The following is a 27,887-nucleotide window of genomic DNA, read 5'->3' on the forward strand; positions in this document are numbered from 1 at the left end:
TTCCTGACCATTTCCGGTATTTTCTGTTTTTATTTCAAACACTCACAGAGACGTGGCAGCCAGCATTTCGCAGTGTTTTATCCACCATTCCAGGGTTTCAATGGCTCTTCTGTCAAGGTTATGGTAGACAAGTGGAACAGCCTCTGAGGAAATTCACCCCAGAGTAGATGAGCATGAGCACTTATAGTATAACAAATTAGGTTTAATTTATAACCTCGGAAACCATGCAAAAAATATTGATTTCTGCATCTGAATTTTCGGTATGTGCTCTCGTCGCACTAAATTCTGCACCAGAAGCACTAATTCACAATATTACTTCAATATTTGAAGTGTGGTCGCACCACTTGTTCAGCATCTCAAAATTACTTCCTCAGAATTGTACTCTATGGACCTAATTACATAGCTACTATTCTACTTGGCTTGAAACTGCCATTATACAGTGTGGTGGCAGTTTTGGTCTTTAAAATTATGCTCCCAAGTAACAGGCCCACAATAAAAACAGAAAGCTCTTTATTCTGATATTGGGTTTTGAGAAGTCTCTTGAAGTAGCTTTTCACTCCTACTTACTTATCTTTGTATTGCTGCTGACAGTTTGTGCCACAGAAGCAATCACGTTGATTGAACTCCTCCATTGCCCCATACCTTCCACAGTTTTCACAGCAACAGATGCCTTCCATGTGGGCGAAGTCATTTGTGCAACCACCTTCAGTAATGCCTTCTGTTGTGACACACAATAAGGAAAGTGAACAATTCAACATGGTAATAAAAATTAATAGGCACAATTCATTGCTGCATCAATGCCTTTAACATCATTACTCATCATTACCAGGCTCCTCAAGCTCCAGTGAATTAACTTGAAGATCGTTGTTCTCCATGGTCTTGTCCATCCTACTGTAGGGATCTCCTCCACCCATATATCTCTGTGTATGCTGCCCATTTTGCTGACACAGGCCCACCTTTTTATCCTGTTCCTTCTTGTCACTACACCTTATGAACTCTTGTTCAGCCCATTTCCAGTTTTCAAAAGCCCGGTTAAGACCTTTGTCCTTCATTTCCCACCACAACCCTAGAAATAGAGGACTATTTTCAATGATTTCCTTCGGAATACTTAACAAAATACTGTGTATTTGTCCTTTGTTAAAATTCCTCTCTATTTTTCATTTAGAAATATATCTTTATTTATGTAAGAGAAATGGCTTTGATCAAGAATGCAAGTCTGTTGTCCTTGAGAATTCTTGATTGCCCACAAAGAGAAACAATGGAGGAAGCTTCTTTTTTTGTTTTTCATTCTTTACTGTTTAACTCTATGCATCACCAAAAACAGTCACAGAGTTGTGCTAGTGGCACTATCCGAAACACAACCGTCTTCCAGGCAATCCTACTTCTAATTTATCCTCCTTCCTTTGAGAATTACCTACACCTGTCATCACAGACTAGGCTTGAAACTTATTGCATGAAGTCCTCAAACAGAAATCGATGTTATGTTCTGTCCTTCCTCATTAGGCTTAGAGATTCAGCCGAGATTAGTGGGAATCAAGGTTCCTCTGTTCAACCACAAGATCCTACATGAAATACATTTGGTTGATCTCAGCCCACTAACATCTGAGGTGCTAATTCACATCAAATATTGCCCACATTTTCAGCATTAAACTTGGTAAAAGACTGGCTGGTGCAGAGCACGGAATAATTCACACTGGTTGTGTAAGGGTTTGGGGATAAGTAATGGGGCAGAGACGTTTACTGTGCATTTGGCCGTGGTATAACCTACCTGGCAATACTTGATTTTAACACTGGGAATCAAAAGTAGGAAATGTTCAATTTTCCAGTATTACCTGCAGTTCTGAAGATGTATCTCCCACCATTGCAGGATAATTACACTGTCCACAAATGATGAGATCCAATAAGCTCCAGAAATTGAGCATCAGATTCATTAAAACTGAAGACAGAAAAGAGGCCAGGGCCAGAACAACTGAAATATTGGGACAAGGAGTGGCAATGATCTACATAATGCCCTTCTGTAAGGAACTTAAATCTGGGCCCAGCATGCCTGAACAGATAGGCCCAAGGCCAGCTTGAAAATGGAGTTTCGATATCACCTACATATTCTAGGAAGCTGCTGATGCCTTTTTCAGAGTTGAATTTTGGGCTGGCAATATCCCTCAGATAAGCTCTTGGGGGTGGATGTTAGAGCAGAAAAGAATTGGGGTGGCAATCACTGGAACTGTTTAATGTCAGAGAGAGCAACCCAGTTCCTCCAAGCTTCACTTCCTGGAAGAATAAACCTTTAATTAGTTGGCGGGTATAAGAGATATTGAAAAATTCTGAAGTAGGCAAACCTAACACCTGCCACACTCTTTGCTCACTGATTTTGTGATTTGGCATTCAGCCCCCAATGTCTACTTCATCCATCCACCCAGTACAACCCAAAGATTGGTCACTAATTTTCATTTGCTATATAGAGCCAGCTTGTTGCACTGCACAGTCCCTGTAGGATTGACACATAGCTATGCATAAAAACATCTTAGAGTAAAGGCGGCACATGACACAGTGGTTAGCACTGCATCCTATGGCGCTGAGGACCCGAGTTTGAATCCCTGCTCTGGGTCACTGTCTGTGTGGAGTTTGCACATTCTCCCAGTGTCTGCGTGGGTTTCACCCCCACAACCCAAAGGTGTGCAGGTTAGTGGATTGGCCACGATAAATTGCCCCTTAATTGAAAAAATAATAATTGGGTACTCTATAAAAAAAAATGTTTTAAATCTGAGTAATGATTACGTGTGGCCTCTTGATTCTCTGCACCACACATTCCCAGCTGCTGCGTGACCATACACCCAGGTAGCTCAGAGGGAATCTTTAAGCGTCTGGTCAGGTTTGGTGCACGCCATCTCACTGCTAGATTGGCATGTTTTGTGAGCATTTTACTTCCAAAAAATATACACAACATAATACAATTTCTCCCATGATATTTTGTTTATTATTTACTCATCTATAATCACAACAACCTAACTTAATGTTGTTAGAGAAATCGAGGGTGAAGTGCCATTCTGGGCAGTTTTGGCGGGGTGTTCCTTAGTGGCCGTGTTGTTGAGATCGCAGCCTGTTTTCAATAGCATTTAGTGCTGAAAATGAGCCCCCACGTGAGTCGCACCATTATAGGCTGTTTCGCCGTCTGATTCACCAGACTGGCGCCTCAGCAATTTGCTGCTAACAAGAGGAAGCTGCTTTTAAATGCACCCTCACCACTCACTTCCAGTCAGCACACAAGCATGGCAGTGGACCGACCTCTCCTCGCTTTGGTAATGCCGACCTGGCCAGGCTTCTCCACGCTGTGAATGCGAGGCAGGACATCCTGTCAGAGGCTCAGCAGCAGGGTCAACAATGCCACCTGGGTGATGGTGGCTGTCAATGTGGGCAACGTGACCAAGAGGAACACCATTCAATGTCAGAAAAAGACCGACAACCTCCATGTGCTGTATGAGTATATTACCACCTCTCTCCTGGCATCAGTTCTGCCTGCCACCCCTCAAATTCCCAAACCCCCACTCCCACAAATCACTGGCTGACACCTTACACCCATCCCACACCAATCTTCATGCTTGTTCCGCGAAACCCCGCAGCAACCACCATCACAACCCCTCCATGTCCAGGAGCGGTGCCCACACATGCCACCTGTTATAAATCGCCCTGACCCATCAAGCGTGTGGTTTACAATACCCTCTCTTTGTCCCAGAAGAGAAGATAGCCCATAGTAAAAGGGAGAGGGTAAAGATGGGGGTTCACTATTTAAAATGCCAGTAGTTCACTATTACAACATGTTACACCTGATTCTTGTGAAGCCTCTGCCACTTTAATCTTCATAGCGGGCCTGCTTGAAAATGAAAATCGCTTATTGTCACAAGTAGGCTTCAATGAAGTTACTGTGAAAAGCCCCTAGTCGCCACATTCCGGCGCCTGTTCGGGAAGGCTGATACCCCCACCCTGCGATGTCTCCTGCTCCCCCCACCCCCCTGGCACAGTGGTCCAAGGTCTAATGCTTCTGATGCAGACCATGTTCAGAGGATGCGTGTGAGCACGCTGTCAGCAGAAAGACAGGAGTCAGACTTTGGCATCAACTGAGGAGCACCAGTGCTTTCCTCATAGCGAGTTATCATCACTCTCCTGCCTTGTATATCGACCAGCTGACAGTACCAACACAGACCCATCACCCTTGAGGGTTGAATGGGGTGGTTGGAGGAGAGAAGATTAGTGGGAGAGGGTGAAAGAGAGAAATGGGGGAAGGGGGAACGTTTGGGCTGACCCACAAAGCCTTGTCTTATGTGAATCTGGTGTCGATGAAGGCCTCCCTGGTTCTCCGGATGTGCCGGAACCTTGCCCTGATGTGTTCTCCATCCTCCAGCACCTCCTTTGGCTCTTCCCTGGACTCTTTCTCCAGTCCCTCCTGATCCGGCTCCTCCTGCTCAGATGAGGTCGCATTTCCCTCTTCCTCGAGCATGTCGCCCGCTGCTGTGCCAGGTTGCAGAGGGTACAGCAGACCACCATAAAGTGGGAAACCCTCTGGGGATTGTACTGCAGGGCTCCACCAGAGTGATCCAATCATCGGAACCACATTTTGGACAGTTTAACACACCGCTCACTTACAGCACGGGTGGCAATATGGACTTTGTTATATCTCTGACTTGGTCTCAGGCCTCCGCCCTGGCATCGTCAGCCAAGTCCCCCAAGAGTCAACCGCCATCCTGGGTGGTCCTCGAAGATGCCGGGGATCTCCGAATGCCTGAGATGTGGTTGCCAAACACGCTCCCTGAGTAGCGTGCACACAATGCATGATATGGATGCAGTGGTTGCACACAATCTGAATATTCAGCAACCTCTTCCTGTTAATGAAGGGCACTCCCTGAAGCCCTGGTGAGTGCAAGGCGACATGCATGTCATTTATTGTCCCCTGGACCTGGAGCATCCGGGCGCTGGCAGTAACTCCTGCTGCCCGGGCATCTTGGTGAGCTTGGTTCAGGTTGAAGGTGATGTATTTGGATGGCCAGGCACATAGGGCATTCCTGACTTCCCGGATGCACCTTTGGGCTGTAGCTTGAGAAATGTCACACAGGTCCTACTCAAGCCCTGGAACGATCCTGTTGCATAGAAGTTCAGGATTGCAGTGACCTTCATGGCCACCGGTAGTGGGGTCCTCCTCCTTCACAGGGTGCCATGTTCATGAAGACATAGCACAGGTGCCACAATGCCACTTTGTTGAGACGGAGTCTCCTGCAGCACATGCCGTCTGTCACCTCATTGAAAGACCCAACGACGCCTTGAGCTGTCGCTGGCCTCCCCCTCTGGGTTCCTCCTCAGCTTGATGGGCTGCAGTGTGTGCAGCAGCCCCCCTCCAGCTTGAGTCGTTGCTGTTACCGCCTTCTCCGGGGTCTGCCTGTCTCGGCTGCTACCAGCAACGCGAGGGCAACTTCTATGGGATCCACTCCAGCAAACACTTTTTAATCTGGAAGGAATTGGGGAATAGGAGAAGCTCTGGTGCCCTTATAGATGGAAATGGCTACTCATCTCCTCACTTCCCCTCAGCAGTCACTGCACCAGCTTCACACTTTATTACATTTTTTTTATTCTCCTCCTTTTTCACATTTTCTCCCAAATTTACACCCAGCAATAAACAATAATCAGTAACGAATGTGACGTCAATCCCCATATCAATAACAACGATCCCATAGCTTCACATTTTTAAAAAGAGTACTAAACGGTGCCCACATGACTTCTCGCCGGTGAGTCGGTAATTCCCGGGAGGCCGCTGCATTTGACTTCAATCTCGCTAATGAGATTGAAATTAATGAGGGTTAATGATATGCTCTCCACTTTTGGTCGAGAACCCACAATCGGGAACAGGCCAGGTGAATTGCAAATTGGTTTGCGTCTGGCATGAATCTAGATTTTGGTCTTTTCTAATATTTACCCGGAGCGTCCAGATCCACGCTGGCCAACGCGCTAGTTGAATCATGCCCCAGTCTCTGTCTCACTACCCTCATTAGCTTCATGTGGGTACAACACTACAAGTACAAATGCAGACTTGAAGAAAATATAAATGACTATTTAGAAATTCACCGAGCTGCTGACAGAATGCCATTACACAGACACTGTCTTTGAATTATGCAGGGCAAGATCATTTGTAACACTGACAGTATTCTCTATGCTAATAACGAACACAGATTCAGTTAATAAATCTAATAAGTTGTACTCATGCCCATAACATGTACAACATAGTTTGGATTTAGGAACTATAACATTATACATTAAACCCAGATCCTTCGATCCATGGTCCGTGCACTGTTAGCTAACACCAGCCAGTGTAGCAGGAGAGACATGAATGAGAGGGGGAAAAGCATTTAGTGTGGTGACCCCTGTGGGACGTATTGGCTGAAGAGAGTATTGTGTTCGGTGTTCGATGTCCAGCAAGAATCTACCAAACGACTTGTGACTTATTCAAACCAGGATCTTTATTAAATCACACATGGTAAAAAGCGATCTGTTGCAGAGCAAGTATCTTGGAATTTCTTTGCACTCCCCTGGGACTCCCCCTAGGCACAACTGTCCTCTTGTATGTCTTATAACCCTCTGTCAAACACTGAATGTACCCCCACTTACATTTGAGTGCCTTGTCACTGCCTAGAGACCGTGTGGTGGGTCTGTACCATCACCTGTTGGTTGGAGGATGCACCAACCATGATATTGCTTACAGGCATATCATCACAGAGAGGACATCAATTGACTGAAACACCTCCACTCCCACGGTCTAGTAACCAAAAGAGCCAGTAGTACCCTGAAGATCATGGGAAAGAATTTCCTGTGGCACCACTCGCATTTATGTGCTATTTTAGGCTCAACAGTGCGGAATCAATGTGATAGATACATGCTGCACCCAGAATTAGCTGACAGTTCAGCCAAAAGAGGAACCCAAAGGTGAGTATACACATTTTGGAGATAGTAAGAGCAGGGCATGCCTGCAGGCTCCTGTTGTACACCCCCAATCATCCCATTCCCCATAACTCCTCCAACACTCAAACACAGCGCACTCCATAACCTATTGTGGCGACCTGACCATAGCAGTGTGCATTATTCTTCCGCCCCAGCAATCAGCTGACCCTTTGTTAATGTGGCTCTGTCCTCAAAATGGACCAGTTTTCTGCTGGACATCAGAAAAGTACAGAGAGGGAAAATCTACCCACTGTCTCACAGGACAATATTTGCTTGGACACAGAAAAAGGCTCTTTCTGATAACATCAAAGAAAAGGAAAGGAACTAGAAAACTGTATTCAATCCTTAGATGTTAATATATTTCTAACGTTTTGTCTTACTGTTCTCTATCACATTGAAATTCTGTGAGTACTTGTTTATTTATAAAGGTGTAAACTGATTCAACAGTAGTAGTTTTTACAGATGCAATTTAACTTTCAATTTAACTGCTATCTGTATTGTTGATGTATGATTCTAGGTATAAAAGATTGCATTAATCCAGTTTACCAAATTCAAATGAGCACCGTCTCTCCTTGATGACTTCTATAAATCATTATATAATTCCTCACTAATCAAGTTTAGACATTCAGCGGACAAGATACATGGATAAAAATGTTGCTACATGATCACACCACATACACATTCTAATGGTTTGGAGATAGTCAGTCACATTCAAATTACAGTTTATTCCAAATAAAATTGAATTGAAACAGATGATTAATGAGAAGTGTATGGCACTTCAGTTCCAGGATTCACATGTGTATGGAATGTAATAGCTGAGTGTTTTGTAACATCACAGGTAAATAAATCTTTGACAAGTGGTATTAATAGAGATTAGCACACACAACAATTCCAAATTGATGTTTTTGGGTAATCTCAATTCAGTCTCCAGTGCAATCAGCACAAAATTGCAATCAAAAGTTGCCACTAGTGAGCAATTATTGGACACTCCTGTTCTAAAATGGCACAAGAGGAGAATGTCCGAATTAGAGAAAAAACACTGATACAGGTACTCGACTGAAAGTGGAGATTAGATTGGTGATTCCACGATCCAACGCTATCAACAGGGGAGTGCATCTAGGACCTGTGAGCATACAGACCATAATTTTCACTCATTAAACTTAATTGCCAGAAAATCACACCTCCAGTTTCCTCGGATACATGACGCCCTACCCTGCAAGTTTCACGTCAGCACAAATTTGCAGATACACCCAGAAGTTCAGAGCAGTTCCCTTTTTTATCCAGCTAATACCACATCTATCGGGATGCAATTGGTGCTACAGCTATACTGAAATTGGAAAATATTTTCCATTTGGAAAGCCATTCAATCATTTGATGAGCACACGCCAAGCATGAGTTATTAGTTTGCAACCCCAGCATAGATTCATAACCAAAAATGAAATGACTTAAAATGTCCATTCGCTTATGATAACCACACAGAAATACAGGTGTAATCAACAAAATTAATATTTAATTTAATTTACAATTTGGAAATCACTTATTTAGAATTTAAGGGCACTCTCACGTTAATTCCCTTCCATCTGTTCTGTTATTAGCTATTTCCTCATTTCCTAAGCTCCAAACCTTCACTTTCTTCATTCTCCATTCAATGATATAATACCCTTGGACAGTGCACTTTTGCAGGGGTTCTGTCTCTCGTGCACTGTAATTTTAGTAGTACAGCTAGAGAAACACTGGAAATACACTCTGGACTGCGGCAGCTATTTTGCAAAAATTGCTGTGGATAATGAGAGCCCCAAATCAACCCCTCCAGATGATATTTTTTTCTTCCCCGCCACAAGATATATTTTCTGTAATTCTTGCACCCATTTTCTCCATATATTTTTTAATTATCGAACTCTATGCTTAATCATCCTCTTTTCTACTATTTCTGTTATTTCCATCAAAATCCATTCATGCCCGACCCAACATTTTTCTCTTTCCAAACAAGGTTCTAATTTATGATTTATTGAACAACTGTGACCATTTCAGCAAAGAAGTTTGTAACAACTGTTGCAACCCATGGACAAATGTTTTCTACTTTTCTACATGAAAAGCTTTGATCATTAAATACAGGTATTTCCCATTTAGGTGTTGAAAGTGTTATCTAAAACTGCTTCGCATTTTGCTGTGTGTTTCCTAGTTTTTTCCATTCCATTGATCAATCATAATTATCTGGCTAAACACACTTCCATTACTTTGACAAAGAGTCATCGGACTCGAAACGTTAGCTCTTTTCTCTCCCTACAGATGCTGCCAGACCTGCTGAGATTTTCCAGCATTTTCTCTTTTGGTTTCACACTCCATTACTTGCTTTTTCTTTCTTTATAAAAAAAGTACATTATCTTCCAACAAATGCTGAGCCTCAGGGTCTCGCATTCTACATCTTACCTCAGGGGGCTGCAACCGATACGAAACAACTTGTATTTATTTCGCAATTTTCACACTCTCAGGGTGTGCTGAAGCACTTTACAATTAATATAAACTTTTGAAGTGTTGTCACTGTGGTAACTGGGAGAAGCTGGAGCCAGTTGTGCACAAAAAGCAATTACATTTTGGTTAAGGATAAATATTGGTCAGGACATGGGGGAGAGCTCCCCTGTTCTTCTTTAGACATAAACATAGAACATAGAGTGCAGGAGGCCATTTGGCCCATCGAGTCTGCACCGACCCCCTTAAGCCCTCACTTCCACCCTATCCCCGTAACCCAGCAATCCCTCCTATCCTTTTTTTTGTCACTAAGGGCAATTTATCATGGCCAATCCACCTAACCCATACGTCTTGGACTGTGGGAGGAAACCGGAGCACCCGGAGGAAACCCACGCACACGGGGAGAACGTGCAGACAGGGACCCAGTAGGGAATCGAACCTGGGACCCTGGCGCTGTGAAGCCACAGTGCTAATCACTTGTGCTACCGTGCTACCCGAATATTGTATGGCACTTTGAATAGGGCCATACAATAGTTTACAACTCAAACCACAAATGAACAGAAAGGCGTTCAATTTAATGTATTTTCCAAAATATGGCACTGAAATATCAGCCTAGATGATGTGGCCAAGTACAGATAGCGAGACAAACCCCCAACCTTCTGACTCAGAGGTAGGAGTGTTACCAATGAGCCAAGGTTGGGATCCTAAATCAAAGAAAGCAGAGCACACAAGGTCAGAACTCTTCTTTGACTGGCTATGGAGCAACATGGCATGAGTATTCGATGATGCTAGTTCAAGCTGTTTTGAAAGAAAGGACCAATATCATATCAATACCTTCAGCATAACAACAAAAATAGTTAATCCTCAGATAAAAAATATGCAACCCAGAACACACTGGCCAATTCAGTTCACTCCACGTAATATCAAGAAATGGCTGAAGGCACTGGATATAACAAAGGCTATGGTCCTAACAACATTTCAATAGTAGTACTGAAGGCTTGTGCTCCAGAACTAGCTGTGCTCCGAGCCAAGCTGACCCAGTACAACTGCAACATTGGCATCTACCCAACAATGTGGAAAATTGCCCAAATACGTCCTGTCTACAGAAGGGACAAATTCAATCCAGCTAATTACCGCCCCATCAGTCTATCTTCAATAATCAGCAAAGTAATGTCGTCAAGATGCAATCCAAGCAGCAATTACACAGCAATAACTTGCTGAACAATGCAGTTTGGGTTCTGCCAGGGTCGCTCAGCTTTAACATTATCACCTTGGTTCAAACATGGTCAGAAGAGGTGAATTGAGACTGACTGTCCTTGAATTAAGTCAGCATTTGACAGTGTGTGACATCAAGAAGCCCACCCAAAGCCAAAGAAGGCATCTCACCATCACTTTTACAAAGGCAATTTAGTCATGAGCAACAAATGTTGGCCTTGCCAGTGTCACTAATTTCAAGAAAATTATGAACAAAATCCCCTGGGATCAATCATCCTGATGTTGCTCTGCTGAGCTAATATTTCCACCCACCAATTCTTTCCAGTGTTGACCTGCCATAAATTACATGGGTACCTCAAACAAGTATCATTAGTGTTGGCAGAATCCATCTCTCAAGTGACACTGGAGTATTGGGGGGAGGGGGGTTGCAAATGACAATACTCGCTTTTAAAAAGCCTAGAATAGAGGTCAGAACAGGTAAGTACAGAGAGAAAGTGGGCACTGTAAAGAGGCAAAGACCAAATTGTAAAGTAGCTATTCTACACACATTCCTGGATAAGATGCCGCAAAAGAGGGAAGAACTGCTGGGGTCATGCAAGAGGATACTTTAAAAAAAATATTGGGTTCCGCAAAGAGGAAGATGGCAGCACTGCCTTCACCCGGAACTCCAGACCAGAGCCAGAAAATTGACCCGACAAAGAGAGGCAAGATGAACACTGGTAACTCCCTCTTTCCTTCCTTGAGGACCAAATTACCACTGACCTATTGCTCGCATTTGAAATTAATACCCGCATACCTAACGATTCACACTGCATTGTGGTTAATTATCAAATTTGCAATATATATTTTGCAGGTCCCCCAACAAATATTATTTGCATGAAAAAGCTTTATGCCTTTGTTTTTTCATTCCCATCTGGCATTCAAATTGTCACCTTGTACAACTCTCTCCACGTGTAACAGAAAAGAAAACTGCTCCAAATCTGTTAAATCAAAGATCACTCCACTCACTTCAAAGTGAACTCTCTGGGCAGGAGCAACGGATTTTCGAACAGGTAGGCCTCTTTTACTTGCAATCTAAGTTCCCCATGATATATAATGATGGGCACGAGCTAATCCTCCACCAATCATACACATACATTTTTATTACAATACACTCAAAGCAGCTCTGAACATCCATAAATGGCAACACAGAGTATGGGTGTGTAGCCATGTAAAATGGCCACCTGCAAAGGACAATGGGAATTGTGGTCAATTTGGGACACAGACAGGTACACAGCCTCTGTGTATTGTGCAAAGAAACCAGACGTGACTGAAACTTGCATCCATTAAGAATCAATTACTATTTTCCCCAAGACAATAGCATTCACATGAAGGACCATCAACGATAGCAGACTAACCGGCGCCACCCTCCCTTATTTGGAAAGGCCTTCGTGCCTGGGACAATGATAGCTAGGATCCGCCCAGCCACCGAGGTATCCGCCCCCTAATTGGCTAAGATCGATGAGGGTGATCGAAACCCTATCGATCCATTGGACCTGGAGTAAGGACCGCCCAAAAGGGTGCAAAAGAGACAAAGGATAAAAAGCCCTGTGCTAGAGATCGGTCTCTTTTGGGACTGGCCTGTGCCGACCAACTGTAGCAGAACAACCAAGTTCAAGAACCCGCGACCATTCCTGAAAGACGAGCCCAGCTGAGACGAACCCAACAACTTGCAACCGACCACATGGACCCGGATAAAGGCCTTATCTCGCACAGTGCCGATCACTCTAAGTTAAGTAGTCATCTTAGTTGTTAGGTGTAGTTTGGTATGGAGCTGCGTGTATTATTGCATAGAGATACAAGTCTTGTGTTATTAATAAACTGTGTTTTAGAGCTAACATACTGGTTGTGTGGTCATTTGGTCAATATAAGAAACAGCTTGTGGGTCACATAAAGGGTAAAAAGGCAACAGGTGGAAAAGGGATCCACTCAAAATTACAAATCTCAAAAAATAAATTTGTCATTGAAGTACCAACAATGCATCAGAAATAGCTTGTAAACTTTAGATTCTCTGAGTGTTTAATGTTTCCTTACCTCGGGCATTAGATACATCACTGTAGGCATGCTTCCTTTTAGCTGCATGCCCAGCAGCAATCTGTGCATTGGGTTCTCCATCCTGCTCTTCAGTAGTAATAATCTCTAGGGTGCCAAACTCATTCATCTGAAACTAATAAGAAAATTAAAGATTTACTACTTCTTCAGTGTAGGAAATAAAATCGCTTTGCAACCTTACAAACAAGAACAGTTATTGGAACAAAGTGATCCTTGAGGTGGGAAAGAGTTGGTACTCCTTCATGTGAATTAACATGTGAACATAAATGGACATCATAATATTCCAAAGCTAACAAGAAGAAAAGATTTCTAAAAGCAACATGGTATATACATGGACATGATGGCTCGTGGCTGCAGCAGCAATACATTTACACTGAATGTTAAATTCAATTCTGCCTTTATCCACGAGTGGATTGCTAGAGAAATGTTCTTTCATAAAAAGAAATGTACTGTCTCTATCAACAATCTTGAACAGAAGTACATTTCTATTTATGCTCAGTACATTTTATTCTAATATCGATGTTATCCGATTACGTAAGCTATGAGTGTGCGCATTGTAAGACGTTTCCACATCCTCATACTATTGATGGACTGACAAAGACAAGTAGTGATTTTTTAAAATCACATTGTATATGTGAAATCAGCATTGGCTGCCTCAACTTGCAATTTTCCTTCTCCATTCTCCTAAACTGTATTTAATCACACTTTGATGGGCAGTGCCTCACAGCTCCGAGGTCCCAGGTTCGATCCCGGCTCTGGGTCACTGTCCAAGTGGAGTTTGCACATTTTTCCCGTGTTTGCGTGGGTTTTGCCCCACAACCCAAAAGATGTGCAGGGTAGGTGGATTGGCCATACTAAAATTGTTCCTTAATTGGAAAAAAATTAATTGGCAACTCAATTTTTTTTTTTTTTAAATCACACTTTGATGCTAATCTGTAATGAGGGAAGAAACTCAAAATGTGGGGGCAAGCTAGCCAAGAACTTGTACCCTGGTCGAAACATTATTAGGGATAGATATGAAGCCTTGTGCACATGAAGGCACCCAACAAAAATTAGGAACAGGCCCAGGCCAAACTTAATAAAACGCGAAGGATAATAAATACATCTTACTTCAAAGTTTGCTGTCTGTGGGAATTCTTCAATGTGATTGGATGTTTATCCTTATAACACTGTTGCTGGACACCTGGGGATCCCCTTGAGCTGATACCAGAACAGAATTAATATAAGTCAAGAAGGAAATCACACCACAAATATCACTAGATTTTTGTGGGCATCTTTCTTCAAGGTCAGTGGGAAATACCGGCCGTGATTTACAGGCCACGTCCGCCAGAATCAGGAAGAGGCAGGTAGGTCCTGGGAGAGGCCTCTTCCGGGATTCCTGACGTCGCTACGCTTCATGAGATCTCATGCAATGTTGCGATCTGGATCCTTGCCACAAGGGGCGGACTCAGTTTCGCAGAGTTAAGTGAGTTAAAAAATTTACTTAACTCTGCCTTTGCCAGATTGAAACAGCTCCCGGGGTCTACCGGCCTCGCTGAGGAGACCCCAGCCAGGTGCCAATTAATACTGGTACCCACAAACTAGGAACAGTGTACCAGCACTTGCGGAGGGGGCGAAGGGGTCTCCCAGGTGATTGGAGGCCCCTGGGTATCTGGGCAGGGTGGCACCCTGGCACTGATGCCAACCAGGCACCTTGGCACTGTCTTCTTGGCATCCTGGTAGTGCCACCTGAGAACTCTGCAGTGCCAGGCTGGCACCCAGGCGACACTGCCAGGCTGCAGGTGGCACAGCCAGGGTGCCAGGCTGGCAGTGCCAAGTGCTCAGGTGACATTTTGCCCCCACTAGGGACTGGGCCCAAAGGTGCCCCTGCCTGTGTGCGATGGGGTTCAGGGGGTTCGAGGAACCCCCAACACATGGGTTAGGGAGGTGTGGGGCTCCAGGGATTGCATTGGGGGATCAAGAGATAATCAGTGCAGTAAATGTGGCTGAGTGCGGCCACAGCCGGGCATTCCCCATCAAGGCCCGGAAAAACCCAGAGTGCCGTTAGACAGCAGGGTCGGTCAACAACCCCTCTAATCCCACCCAGAACTTTTCTTTGGTTAAATCGTGCCCACTGTCAGTTCCAGCTGCAAAAGTGAGCAGCTATCCCTACTGATTGAGAAGGTTGGAACGGAGACGTATTCTAATTAGAGCCAGATCATTTAGGAGTGAAATTAACAGGGCGGCATGGTGGCGCAGTGGTTATAACTGCTGCCTCACGGCGCTGAGGACCTGGGTTCAATCCCCGTCCCAGGTCGCTGTCTGTGTGGAGTTTGCACATTCTCTCTGTGTCTGAGTGGGTGTCACCCCTACAACCCAAAGATGTGCAGGGTAGGTGGATTGGTCATGCTAAATTGGCCCTTAATTGGAAAAAAATAAGTGGGTACTTGTGATAAAGCCAGAGAAGTCCAACGAGCTTCTTAAAAGTTCTTTATTTCAGCAACAACATCATACATGCACAGGGCCTGGTTACCTTTCACCGGGTCCTCATTCCTTTTTAGCTGGCTCTACAGCTGCCGGCCTTTTATGCTAGTGCTGGGTTAACTCAGTCCAATCGATTAAGCTATTGAGTTGGAAGATCAGCCATGATCGTGATGAATGGCGGAGCAGGCTTGAAGGGCCAAAAGGCCTCCTCCTGCTGCTATCTTCTATGTATCTATGAGGAACATGGGGAACAATGATCCCCAGCTGGATGAGTCCTATGCAGGTTATTACACTACTGTAATTTTATTTTTTTTAAAGGAGTGAAATTAACCCAAAAAAGGTGGCAGAAGCTTGGAACTTTATTTCACAAGGAGCAACTAATGCTAGGTAAATTATTAATTTTAAATCTGGAATTGAAAGCTTTTTGTTAGCCAAAGATATTGAGGTACACATGGCAAAGTAGCCTTGGGAAATATAAAAACTGATTGTAAAAGCTTCTATAGGTATGTGAAGACAAAAAGGTTGGTGAAGACAAATGTAGGTCAGAAACTGGAATTTCTAATGGGGAACAAAGCAATGGCTGACCAACTGAATACATGCTTAGGTTCTGTCTTCATAAAGGAGGACACAAATAACCTAACAGAAATGTTGGAGAACACAGGGTTTAGTTAGAGGGAGGAACGGAAAGAGATCAATATTACCAGGGAAATTGTGTTGGGAAATTGATGGGACTGAAGGCTGATAAATCCCCAGAGCCTAATAATCGACATCCCAAAATACTTACAGAAGTGGTTCTGGAAATAGTGGATGCATTGGTGGTCATCTTCCAAGATTCTATAGACTCTGGAACAGTTCCTACTGATTGGAGGATAGCTAATGTAACCCCACTATTTAAAAAGGGAGTTAGAGAGAAAATAGGGAATTACAGACCAATCAATCTGACATCAGTGATGGGGAAATGCTAGTATTCATTATAAAAGATTTATCAGCAGAGCTCTTGGATAACAGTGCTAGGATCGGACAGAGTCAACATGCATTTACGAAAGGAAAATCATGTCTGACAAACTTACTGGAATTCTTGGAGGATGTAACCAGTACAGTTGACAAGGGGTAGCCAGTGGATGTAGTTTATCTAGACTTTTGAATGGCTTTCAACAAAGTCCCACATAAAAGAGATTAATTTTACACGTTAAAGTGCATGGGATTGGGGTAGTGTATTGAAATGGAAAGAAAACTAGTTGGCAGACATGAAACAAAGAGTAGGAATAAATGGGTCATTTTCCAAATGACAGGCAGTGACTACTGGGGTACTGCAGGGGTCAGTGTGAGGTCCCCAGTTAGTCACAATCTATATTAATGATTTAGATGAGGGAACTAAATGTAGTAATTCCAAATAGAAGATAACACAAAGCTGTGAGGAGATTGCGGAGGTGCTTCAGTATGATTTGGACAGGTTGAGTGAGTGGCAAATGCACGGCAGATGCAGTATAATATGTATAAATATGAGATTATGCACTTTGGTAGCAAAAACAGGAAGGCAGATTATTGTCTGAATGGCTATAAATTAAGGGAGGGGAATGTGCAATGAGATCTGCGTGTCCTTGTACACCGGTTTCTGAAAGTAAGTATGCAGGTGCAGTAGGTGGTAAAGAAGGCAAATTGTATGTTGGCCTTCATAGCGAGAGGATTTGAGTACAGGGGCAGGGACGTCTTGCTGATATTATATAGGTCCATGGTGAGACTACACCTGGAATATTGTGTGTAGTTTTGATCTCCTTATCTGAGGAAGGATGTTTGCTATAGAGGGAGTGCACAATAGGTTTAACCAGACTGATTCCTGAGATAGTGGGACTAACGTAGGAGGAGAGATTAAGTCGGTTTGGATTATATTTGTTGGAGTTTAGAATAATGAGGGGGAATCTCATAGAAACCTATAAAACTCTAACGAGACAGGCTAGATGCAGGAAGGATGATCCTGATGGTGGATGAGTCCGGAGCCAGGGGTCGCTGTCTAATGATACAGGGTAAACCATTTAGGCCTGAAATGAGGAGAAAGTTCTTCACCCAGAGAGTGGTAAGCCTGTGGAATTCGCTACCACAGAAAGCAGTTGAAGCCAAAACATTGTATGTTTTCAAGAAGGAGTTAGATAAAGCTCTTGTGTGTGAAGCGAAGCTCTAGTTGCAATGGGAACAAGTTTCCACTGCAGTCTCCACCCCCAGACCAAAGAGAAGAAGAAAAACAATGTTGTGTGTGTGGGGTGGGGGAGAAGGAAAAGAAAATGCGAACAGGTTACTGAGTTGGGATGATCAACCATGATTAAAACAAATGGCAGAGCAGGCTCGAAGTGTCAGATGGCCTGTTCCGATTTTCCATGTTTCTATGTAAAGGCATGTACTGACTTAGGTCACAGATCAATTGGACTGAAAGTCATACTTGTATTTAGCTGCAAATTGGGTACTTTTGAAATGCAGTCACTACTATAATGTAAGAAATGAAGCAGCCAAGCTGCAAGATCCAACAGACAGCAGTGAGATAATGACTAGATAATCTGCTTTTTGGTGCCATTTGAAGCGTAAGTACTGACCAGGACACCAGGTTTAATAATATATTACTGGTCAATCATCCATGGTGTATCACACAGTGAATCTGAAACTACTGTTCTGACTTCACTGTCACCATTTTGTTGCCTCTGTTCTTCTTCTCATTGGGGTTCGAGGTACGGTGAGAAAGGACATGCGAGACGATGTGTTACGTCTGAGGGTGGAGACTGCAGTGAAAACTTGGTCTACACATCCTCTGTTCACCCTGTCTCATCCCCCAATTACTCATGCTTTGTTTGTTCCCCTTGTAACTAGAGCTTTGCTTCACCCATTGCCTCTCCTGTCATCCTGTTACTATCCCTACTTCATCCACTTTCAACTCCTTGTTCAAATGAGGTATCCTTCCTCCATCGTGCTCTGTTGTCACTCACCTCAGCATTAATTCTCCATCCAGTCCCTTGCACTATGCTCATTCCTCCCCAAATGACAAATGCAATTAATGAGAAGCCAGAGGGTCATCATACTCAACTATCTTCCTTTCCTATCTACTTACATCAAAAGGGCTTTATTTGCTTTAAAATTCAACAGTATTTCTCAAAAAATCTAATTATCGTAAGAAAAAGACTAACTTTGTGCTTGTTGTTGATGGCCTTCTTCCTCTATCACAAAGGTTTTAGAAACCCGAATCCAAGTCTCACGGATGAAAGTCATAAAGTACTGATTTTTTCTGGACTTCGGGTGATGACGTGTAAGAGGGGGTCTCACGGTGGGTAGCTCTCACCAGAATCCTTGGTTTTTGGCCTTTTTCACACGATTTTTGGGGAGACTTCGCATGGAAACCTGTTCCAATTGGCTGTTGGTTACGAGAGGATGGCTAAGAACCAGCGAAGGAATACTTTGAAGAAAGGTGCGAGTGCTAGTCCATCAGCAGGGTCGAGTTCAATGAGGAATGTTGTGGCGGAGGTGATGGCAACTGAGTTTGAGAAGCAGTTCGGCAAACATTGAGCGGCATGGTTGGGAAATGCTGGAGAGTCTTAAGGACTCGTTGGCCCCGATAAAAGAGGTGGTTGGAAAGACATCTGTCAGAGACTTTGCGGGAGTATGGTGATGGGAAGTATTGAAGGGCATGGAGGCAGCACTGTCGAGGCACAGAGAACAGCTTGCGTCTCTGGAGGCTGAGCAGTTGAAGGTGGAGGACAGTAATAAGGGCCTGAGAGTGAAGGTTGAGGACCTGGAAAACCGGTCACGGCAGATTTTGGGACAGCTTGAGGGTGTGGAGGGTCTGAGGCTGACAGAGTACTTGCGACAATGTTTGGGAAGCTGTTGCGGTTTAGGGGAATGAAGCCCCCCCCTCTTCAAGCTGGATAGGGCAATTTGGTCACTCCAGCTGAAGCCAAGGGTTAATGAGCCACCTCCGGCTGTGACAGTCTGTTTTCACAGCTACCAGATGAAGGAGAAGATGCTGCGATGGACTGAACAGAACCCTAAGGTGAGGTGGCAAAGCAGTGGTATTTGTACATACCAAGATGTCACGGTGAAACTGACAAGAAGGCAGGTGATGTACCATCAATGACCATGAGATGAAAATGGTGAAACTATTGAGGCTTTATTGCACAAGATGTTGAGCCTCCTGCAACTGGAACCAGAATGGGAGCAGCGCAGGAGAGCATACACTGTTATACGGCGCCTGCTGGGAGGAGCCTGCAGGCTGGGATTTACTGTGGTACCTGTAATACAGTGGCAGTACCGTAATACGCGTAGTGTGTTACCAGTGGTGTTTACCACATTCACCCTGTTTAAAAAAAAAAGTCCAGCGGGGGTGAAGAACAACGTCACAGACTGAGTCTGTTGGGGGCTTTGACCCTCCACTGCAAACGCCTCAGTCCTGGTGGTGGTGTGGGCGCCGATCTGGTCACCTATGACTCCGGGAGTGTGATCCTCTCTTTCGTCACCCCGTAGTGGATCCGGTGGGAAGACGGGTGTTGCTGGGGTGGGGGCTGCGGTGAGGTTCGCTGGCGGGAGGGGGGGGCGGCGCAGGGGTGAGGGAGGCAACTGGAAGGGGGACGAAACGGTACCAGGTTGGGGATTGTGGGCGGGGACCCGGCGGGTGCCAGGTCCCGGAGGGAGACTGTGTCCTGCCGCCCGTCGGGGTGTCCCACGTAGGTGTACTGTGGGTTCGCATGGAGGAGCTGGACTTTCTCAGCTAGGGGATCCGATTTATGGTTCCTCACATGCTTCCGGAGGAGGACGGGCCCAGGAACTGTCAGTCATGTTGGGAACCAGAGGTGGACTTCCAAGGGAAGGCAAACACCCGTTTGTGAGGAGTCTCATTAACAGCAGTGACAGGAGCGCCCGGATGGAGTGGAGCACGTCGTGGAGGACCTCCTGCTAGCGGGAGACCGGGAGTTTCCTAGACCGAAGGGCCAGCAGGACGGCCTTCCAGACCGTCCCGTTCTCCCTCTCCACCTGCCCGTTTCCCCGGGGGTTGTAGCTGGTCATCCTGCTCGAGGCGATGCCCTTGCTGAACAGGAACTGACGCAGCTCATCGCTCATGAAACAGGATCCCCAATCGCTATGGATGTAGGTGGGGAAACCGAACAGGGTGAAGATGCTGTGCAGGGCCTTGATGACCGTGGCAGAAGTCATGTCGGGGCATGGGATGGCAAATAGAAAACGGGAGGACTCATCAATGATATTGAGGAAGTACACGTTGCGGTCGGTGGAGGGGAGGGGCCCTTTGAAGTCCGTGCTGAGGCGCTCAAAGGGGTGGGAGGCCTTTGCCAGGTGTGCTCTACACTCCGCGCACACTGGGCAGTCCCTGGTCACGGTCCTGATCTCCTCGATGGAATAGGGCAGGTTGCGGGCCTTGATAAAATGGAAGAACCGGGTTACCCCCGGGTGGCAGAGGTCATTGTGGAGAGCCCGGAGTCAGTCCACTTGTGCGCTGGCACATGTACCGAGGGATAGGGCATCTGGGGGCTCATTGAGCTTCCCCGGGTGATTCAAGATCTCATAGATATAGGTGGCGAGCTCGATCTTCCACCTCAAGATCTTGTCATTTTTGATCTTGCCCCGCTGTGCATTGCTAAACATGAAGGCAACCGACCATTGTTCAGTGAGGAGAGTGAATCTTCTGCCGGCCAGGTAATGCCGCCAATGTCGCACAGCTTCCACAATGGCTTGCGCCTCCTTTTCGACAGAGAAGTGCCGAATTTCAGAGGCATGGAGGGTGCGGGAAAAGAAAGCCACGGGTCTGCCTGCCTAGTTGAGGGTGGTGGCCAGAGCTGGGTCCAATGCATCGCTCTCCACCTGAAAGGGGACGGACTCGTCCACCGATGCATTGTGGCCTTGGCGATGTCTGCCTTAATGTGGTTGAAGGCCCAGTGGGCGTCAGCCGTCAGGGAAAAAAATGTGGACTTGATGAGTGGGCAGGCCTTGTCCGCATAATTAGGGACCCACTGGGCGTAATAGGAGGAAAACCCCAGGCATCGTTTCAGAGCCTTGGGGCAGTGGGGGAGGGGAAGTTCCAGGAGTGGGTGCATGCGGTCGGGGTCGGGCCCTAGGACTCCATTTTCCACAACATAGCCAAAGATGGCTAAGCGGTTGGTGCGGAACACGTATTTCTCATTATCGTAGGTGAGGTTATGGAGGAATTTTTGGAGGTTTGCATCGAGGTCCTGCTGATCGTGCCCGCAGATGGTGACGTTATCTAGGTACGGGAAGGTGGCCCGCATTCCGTACCAGTCAACCATTCAGTCCATCTCTCGCTGGAAGTCGAGACCCCATTGGTGACGCCGAATTGAACTCTAAGGAAGTGATAGAGGCGGCCATCTTCTTCGAACGCAGTGTATTGGCGGTCCTCCGGGCGGATGGGGAGCTGGTGGTAGGCGAACTTCAAGTCAACTGGAGAGAAGACACCATATTGCGCAATCTCATTGACCATGTCAGATATGTGTGGGAGGGAGTACGCATCGAGCTGCATGTACCGGTTGATGGTCTGACTGTAGTCAATGACCATCATGTGCTTCTCCCCAGTCTTCACTACCACCACTTGAGCTCTCCGGGGCTGCTCCTGGGCTCAATGACCCCCTCCTACAGGAGCCGTTGGACCTCTGACCTGATAAAGGTCCTGTCCTGGGCATTGTACCGTCTGCTCCGAGTGGCGACAGGCTTACAGTCCTGGATGAGATTTGCAAAAAGTGAAAGCGGATCGACCTTAAGGGTCGTGAGGCCGCAGAATGTGAGGGGTCCGCTGAATTTCAGAGTAAGGCTTTGAAGGCGGCATTGAAAATCGAGACCTAGTAACAGGGCAGCGCAGCGATGGGGGAGGACGTAGAGCCGGAATTTGCTGAACTCTGCGCCCTGAACGGAGGGGATCGCAACGCAGTACCCCCCCCCCCCCCCCCCCCGATTTGCATGGAATGGGATCCGGAGGCCAGGGAGATTTTCTGAATGATGGGGAGTACTGGGAGGGAGCAGCGCCTTACAGTAGCAGGGTGGATGAAACTCTCTGGGCTCCGGGAGTCAAAGAGGCAGATCGCCTCGTGCCCATTGATCTTTACTGTCGTTGTAGCGGTCGCAAGGTTGCTGATCAAGGGTGATGGAGGCGAGCTGCAGAAGATGTTGGCAGTTGCTGGGCTGATCAGTGGTGGCGGAGGTACTGGCGGGCTGTGAACGGCCAGATGGACAGGGGTCCTGAGGCGAGGTCCAAGATGGCACCGCCCACGGCAGACGACATCCAAGATGGCAGCGCCCACGGGCTGCACATAGCTTGTGGTGGAGAATATGGCAGCGCCCCTGGATCACACATGGGGGGTGTAGCGATGCTGGGCCTGGAAACAGCGGCGACCGACCGGACCTGGCAAACGGAAACGAAGTGGCACTTCTTCCCACACCTGTTGCAGGTCGCGCTCCGTGCCGAGCAGCGCTGCCTGGGATGTTTGCTCCGGCCACAAAAATAACATTTGGGCCCTCCGGAGCTGGCTGCTGCGCGTCGCAGACTTGCGGTGTACCCGAGTCGGCAGTTGGAGGGGCCCACGATGCCCACGAGGGTGCCGCGCGGTCATAGGTGGCGGCCTCCAGATTATGGGAGACCACTTCTAGGGAATTAACAAGCTGCACAGTCTCTGCAAGGTCGAACATACCCCCTTCCAATAGCCGCTGGCGAATGTAATTAGACTTAATGCCCGTGACATAAGTCTCTGATTAGTAGTTCGGTGTGCTGGGCTGCCGACATTGCCTGGCAATTACAGTTCCGACTGAGTATCAGTAGAGCCCGCAAGAATCGTCCTGAGACTCCCCCGGGAGGTGCCATCCCGTGGCCAGGAGGTGCCTGGCGAACACTTGATTCACAGACTTGATGTACTGTCCTTTTAGTAGCGGCATTGCTTCTGTGTAGGCGGGCACGTCCCGGATGAGGGGACTAACTTGTGGGCTCACCCATGAGTAGAGGATCTGGAGCTTCTGTGGGTCTGAGAGTTCTTCAGTGGCTGCTCCGAAGTATCCTTCAAAGCAGGCTAGCCAGTGCTCGAAGCTGGCTGTGGCGCGGCTGCGTGAGGGTTCAGCTCTAGGCGATCAGGCTTGAGTAAGGCGTTCATCTCTAGTACCTTTAATACACAGGCAGTGCCATAATACATACAATATATCACTAGTGGTGTTTACAAGGCAAAAGTACAAGAAGGACATCAAACCCAAAGCACACTCACCCCACCCCGTGACCTTATCAGGCACTGGGTAATTAATATAATAATTTCCAATCATTAGGTAAACTAAATCAGGAACTTTGTGGCTTATTAAGCAATGATTTGTGGCTTACTAAACAATGATTACATCAAGTGACCATGATCAATGAGTGTGAGGGGGCTATTGTATCTGTGCATACTCAAGACAATGGGGCAATAAATTCCACAAGTGGTCTCAGTTTAAATGTCATTTCAAGGAAGCGTTCTCCACCCACAGCCAATTACATTTTAATGATTTTGCAGAAGCATGTTCAGACATGAATTAATTCTTGACTGTCTAGGAACCAGACAGTTATCGTCTGATTTTCTGACAGCTGATGTACCATCAATGACCACAAGACAAAATGGGGAAACTATTGAGGCTTTATTGCACAAGATGTTGAGCCTCCTGCTGCTGGAACCAGAATGGGAGCAGCGCAGGAGAGCATACACTTTTATACGGTGCCTGCTGGGAGGAGCCAGCAGGCTGGGATTTACTGTGGTACCTGTAATATAGTGGCAGTACCGTAATACGCATAGTGTGTTACCAGTGATGTTTACCACAGCAGGCAGCCTTCAATAATGCAACGGTGGCTTTTTACAAGAGCGGAGTGCATTTTGGAGTGGTCTACCTGGTAAAGTTGAGGGTCGTGTACAACTCTCGGGATTACTTCTTCGAGACAGCAGAGGAGGCGGAGCTGTTCGTGAAGGCACAGGGGCTTGGACTGAACTGAGAATGGTGGAAGTGGAACTTCCAACCAGTGTTGCAAAGGGGTGCTGGAGGGCTGTGTGTTTTGTATGTTCTTTCTTTTAGTTGGAGCTCTTTATTCTTTTTGTATTATGGTATCGTTAATTGAAAATTGTTTTGGAGATTGCATATAGAATAAGGTTGCTTCTTTCCTTTGTCTTGGGGGATGGGGTTTTCGAGCTATTAAAGGTGGGTGGGGCGATTTCCTCGGGTTTGTTTTTTGTTGCTAATTGGTTGAGGGAGAATCTGGCATGTGGCGTGGGTGCTACCCTGCTGGTAAACTGCAGTTCACTAGTAAATGAGAGTGAGGTGGGGGAGGGGCTGCGGCCTGCTGATCCTGTTTGTGCAGGTTTTAATGTGCCGAGGAGATGTGACTTGTGAGAGGGATGGGAATGGTGGAGATACGAGCAGTTTCAAGAGGATGTAGTCAGGGTTATTTTGGGATGGGGGAAGGGGTAGGTTGCTGATGGTGACTGAGATTTGTTCTTTATCCCATCTGATGGGTGTCATAATATACACCAGTATATCATGGTGCAGACACACACACTGATGGACATACAATAGGACCAATCAACATGCATAACACCGCAGCCAATCACCAGTTAGAGCACACTCACTATAAAGACAGAGGGCATCAGTTTTCCCGCTCATTCGGGATGCAGCCTTTCAGAAGCACAAGAGCTTATAGTTTACAGCACAGATAATCACCACGTGCTGAGTGATCAGACTGGTTAGGACAGGCACAGGTCTTTAGTTAATCTAACATCGTGTTAACCCACAGTAAGAGTATGTTCAACAGTTTATAGTTTAATAAAATAGTGTACTATTTTAAGTGTTGGTGGCCTGTATGTGTTCCATGAATCCAGAGCACCCAACACATCAATGGGTGGGGCCAGGTACCATCTTGGGTCGCTGCTGCTGATTGGTGTATGTTCGGGGGATGGGGGTGAAGGTTGATCCAAGGAAGGGGCGGGGGGGTGAGACACCCCCCCCGGTTTGGTTGATGACGTGGAATGTGAGGAGGCTAAATGGTAAAATCGGCGAGAGGTATTGCTCATTTAAAGAGCTTGAGGGCCAATGTGGTGCTGTTGCAGGAGACTCACTTGAGGGTGAATGGCCAGGTAAGGCTCAGTAAGGGTTGGGCAAGCCAAGTATGTTATTCGGGTTTTGATAGTAGGGCCCGGGGGTGGCAATCCTGATCAATAAAATAATCCAATTTCAGATGCAGAAAATGGTGGCGGATCATGGGTGGTCTCGGGCTGCTGGAGGGCAGGTTGGTAGTTTCGGGAATGTATATAGAAAAAGAAAATTACAGCACAGGAACAGGCCCTTCGGCCCTCCCAGCCTGCGCCGATCCAGATCCTTTATCTAAACCTGTCTCCTATTTTCCAAGGTCTACTTCCCTCTGTTCCCGCCCATTCATATACCTGTCTAGCTGCTTCTTAAATGATGCTATCGTGCCCGCCTCTACCACCTCCGCTGGTAAAGCGTTCCAGGCACCCACCACCCTCTGCGTAAAAAACTTTCCACGCACATCTCCCTTAAACTTTCCCCCTCTCACCTTGAAATCGTGACCCCTTGTAACTGACACCCCCACTCTTGGAAAAAGCTTGTTGCTATCCACCCTGTCCATACCTCTCATAATTTTGTATACCTCAATCAGGTCCCCCCTCAACCTCCGTCTTTCCAAAGAGAACAATCCTAATCTACTCAACCTTTCTTCATAACTAGCACCCTCCATACCAGGCAACATCCTGGTGAACCTCCTCTGCACCCTCTCCAAAGCATCCACATCCTTCTGGTAAAGTGGCAACCAGAACTGCACGCAGTATTCCAAATGTGGCCGAACCAAAGTCCTATACAACTGTAACATGACCTGCCTACTCTTGTACTCAATACCCCGTCTGATGAAGGCAAGCATGCTGTATGCCTTCTTGACCACTCTATCAACCTGCGTTGCCACCTTCAGGGTACAATGGACCTGAACTCCCAGATCTCTCTGTACATCAATTTTCCCCAGGACCCTTCCATTGACCATATAGTCCGCTCTTGAATTTGATCTTCCAAAATGCATCACCTCACATTTGCCTGGATTGAACTCCATCTGCCATTTCTCTGCCCAACTCTCCAATCTATCTATATTTTGTTGTATTCTCTGACAGTCCTCCTCGCTATCTGCAACTCCACCAATCTTAGTATCATCTGCAAACCTGCTAATCAGACCACCAAACCTTCCTCCAGGTCATTTATGTAGATCACAAACAACAGTGCTCCGAGCACGGATCCCTGTGGAACACCACTAGTCACCCTTCACCATTTTGAGACACTCCCTTCCACCACTGCTCTCTGTCTCCTGTTGCCCAGCCAGTTCTTTATCCATCTAGCTAGTACACCCTGAACCCCATACGACTTCACTTTTGCCATCAACCTGCCATGGGAAACCTTATCAAACACCTTACTAAAGTCCATGTATATGACATCTACAGCCCTTCCCTCATCAATTAACTTTGTCACTTCCTCAAAGAATTCTATTAGGTTTGTAAGAATCCTTGCACAAAACCATGCTGCCTATCACTGATAAGTCTATTTTCTTCCAGATGTGAATAGATACTATCCCTCAGTATCTTCTCCAACAGTTTGCCTACCACTGACGTCAAGCACACAGGTCTGTAATTCCCTGGATTTTCCCTGCTACCCTTCTTAAACAAAGTGACAACATTAGCAATTCTCCAGTCCTCCGGGACCCCACCCGTGCTCAAGGATGCTGCAAAGATATCTGTTAAGGCCCCAGCTATTGTAACCCTCGCTTCCCTCAGTAACCTGGAATAGATCCCATCCGGTCCTGGGGACTTGTCCACCTTAATGTCTTTTAGAATACCCAAAACATCCCATTTCCGTATGACAACTTGACCTAGAGTATTTAAACATCCATCCCTAGCCTCAACATCCGTCTTGTCCCTCTCCTTTGTGAATACCGATGCAAAGTACTCATTAAGAATCTCACCCATTTCCTCTGAGTCCACGCATAAATTCCCTCACTTGTCTTTGAGTGCGCCAATCCTTTCTCTAGTTACCCTCTTGCTCCTTACATACGAATAAAAGGCTTTGGGATTTTCCTTAACCCTGTTAGCCAAAGATATTTCATGACCCCTTTTAGCCCTTTTTATTGCGCGTTTGAGATTCGTCCTACTTTTCCGATATTCCTCCAAAGCTTCATCAGTTTTGAGTCGCCTCGATCTTACATATGCTTCCTTTTTCATCTTAGCTAGTCTCACAATTCCACCCGTCATCCATGGTTCCCTAATCTTGCCATTTCTATCTCTCATTTTCACAAGAACATGTCTGTACTGCACTCTAATCAACCTTTCCTTAAAAGATTCCCACATTTCAAATGTGGATTTGCCCTTAAACAGCTGCTCCCAATCCACATTCCCTAGCTCCTGCCGAATTTTGTTATACTCTGCCTTTCCCCAATTTAGCACTCTTCCTTTTGGACCACTCTTGTCCTTGTCAATGAGTATTCTAAAACTTACGGAATTGTGATCGCTATTCCCAAAGTAATCACCGACTGAAACATCAACCACCTGGCCAGGGCCGGCCCAAGGCACCGGCAACTCGGGCAGTCGCCGGGGCGCCATGTGCTAGGGGGCGCCAGAGACTCG

At 46.2% G+C, this 27,887-nt stretch overlaps 1 protein-coding gene across 7 annotated transcripts in view; it reads right to left on the minus strand.

Annotated features, from left to right (window-relative positions):
• LOC119972654 (lethal(3)malignant brain tumor-like protein 1) overlaps nt 1–27,887 on the minus strand; it is a 408,364-nt gene that overhangs the window by 288,490 nt on the left and 91,987 nt on the right. For all 7 annotated transcript variants that reach the window (XM_038809722.1, XM_038809716.1, XM_038809720.1 and 4 more), the window contains 2 exons: nt 12,736–12,868; nt 568–718 (listed from right to left, as the gene is read on the minus strand). In XM_038809722.1, the coding sequence (XP_038665650.1) occupies nt 568–718; nt 12,736–12,868 (284 nt within the window). The remainder of the gene's footprint in view (nt 1–567; nt 719–12,735; nt 12,869–27,887) is intronic.

The sequence above is a fragment of the Scyliorhinus canicula genome, chromosome 10 (assembly GCF_902713615.1).
Source record: "Scyliorhinus canicula chromosome 10, sScyCan1.1, whole genome shotgun sequence".
In the NCBI taxonomy this organism is placed as follows: domain Eukaryota; kingdom Metazoa; phylum Chordata; class Chondrichthyes; order Carcharhiniformes; family Scyliorhinidae; genus Scyliorhinus; species Scyliorhinus canicula.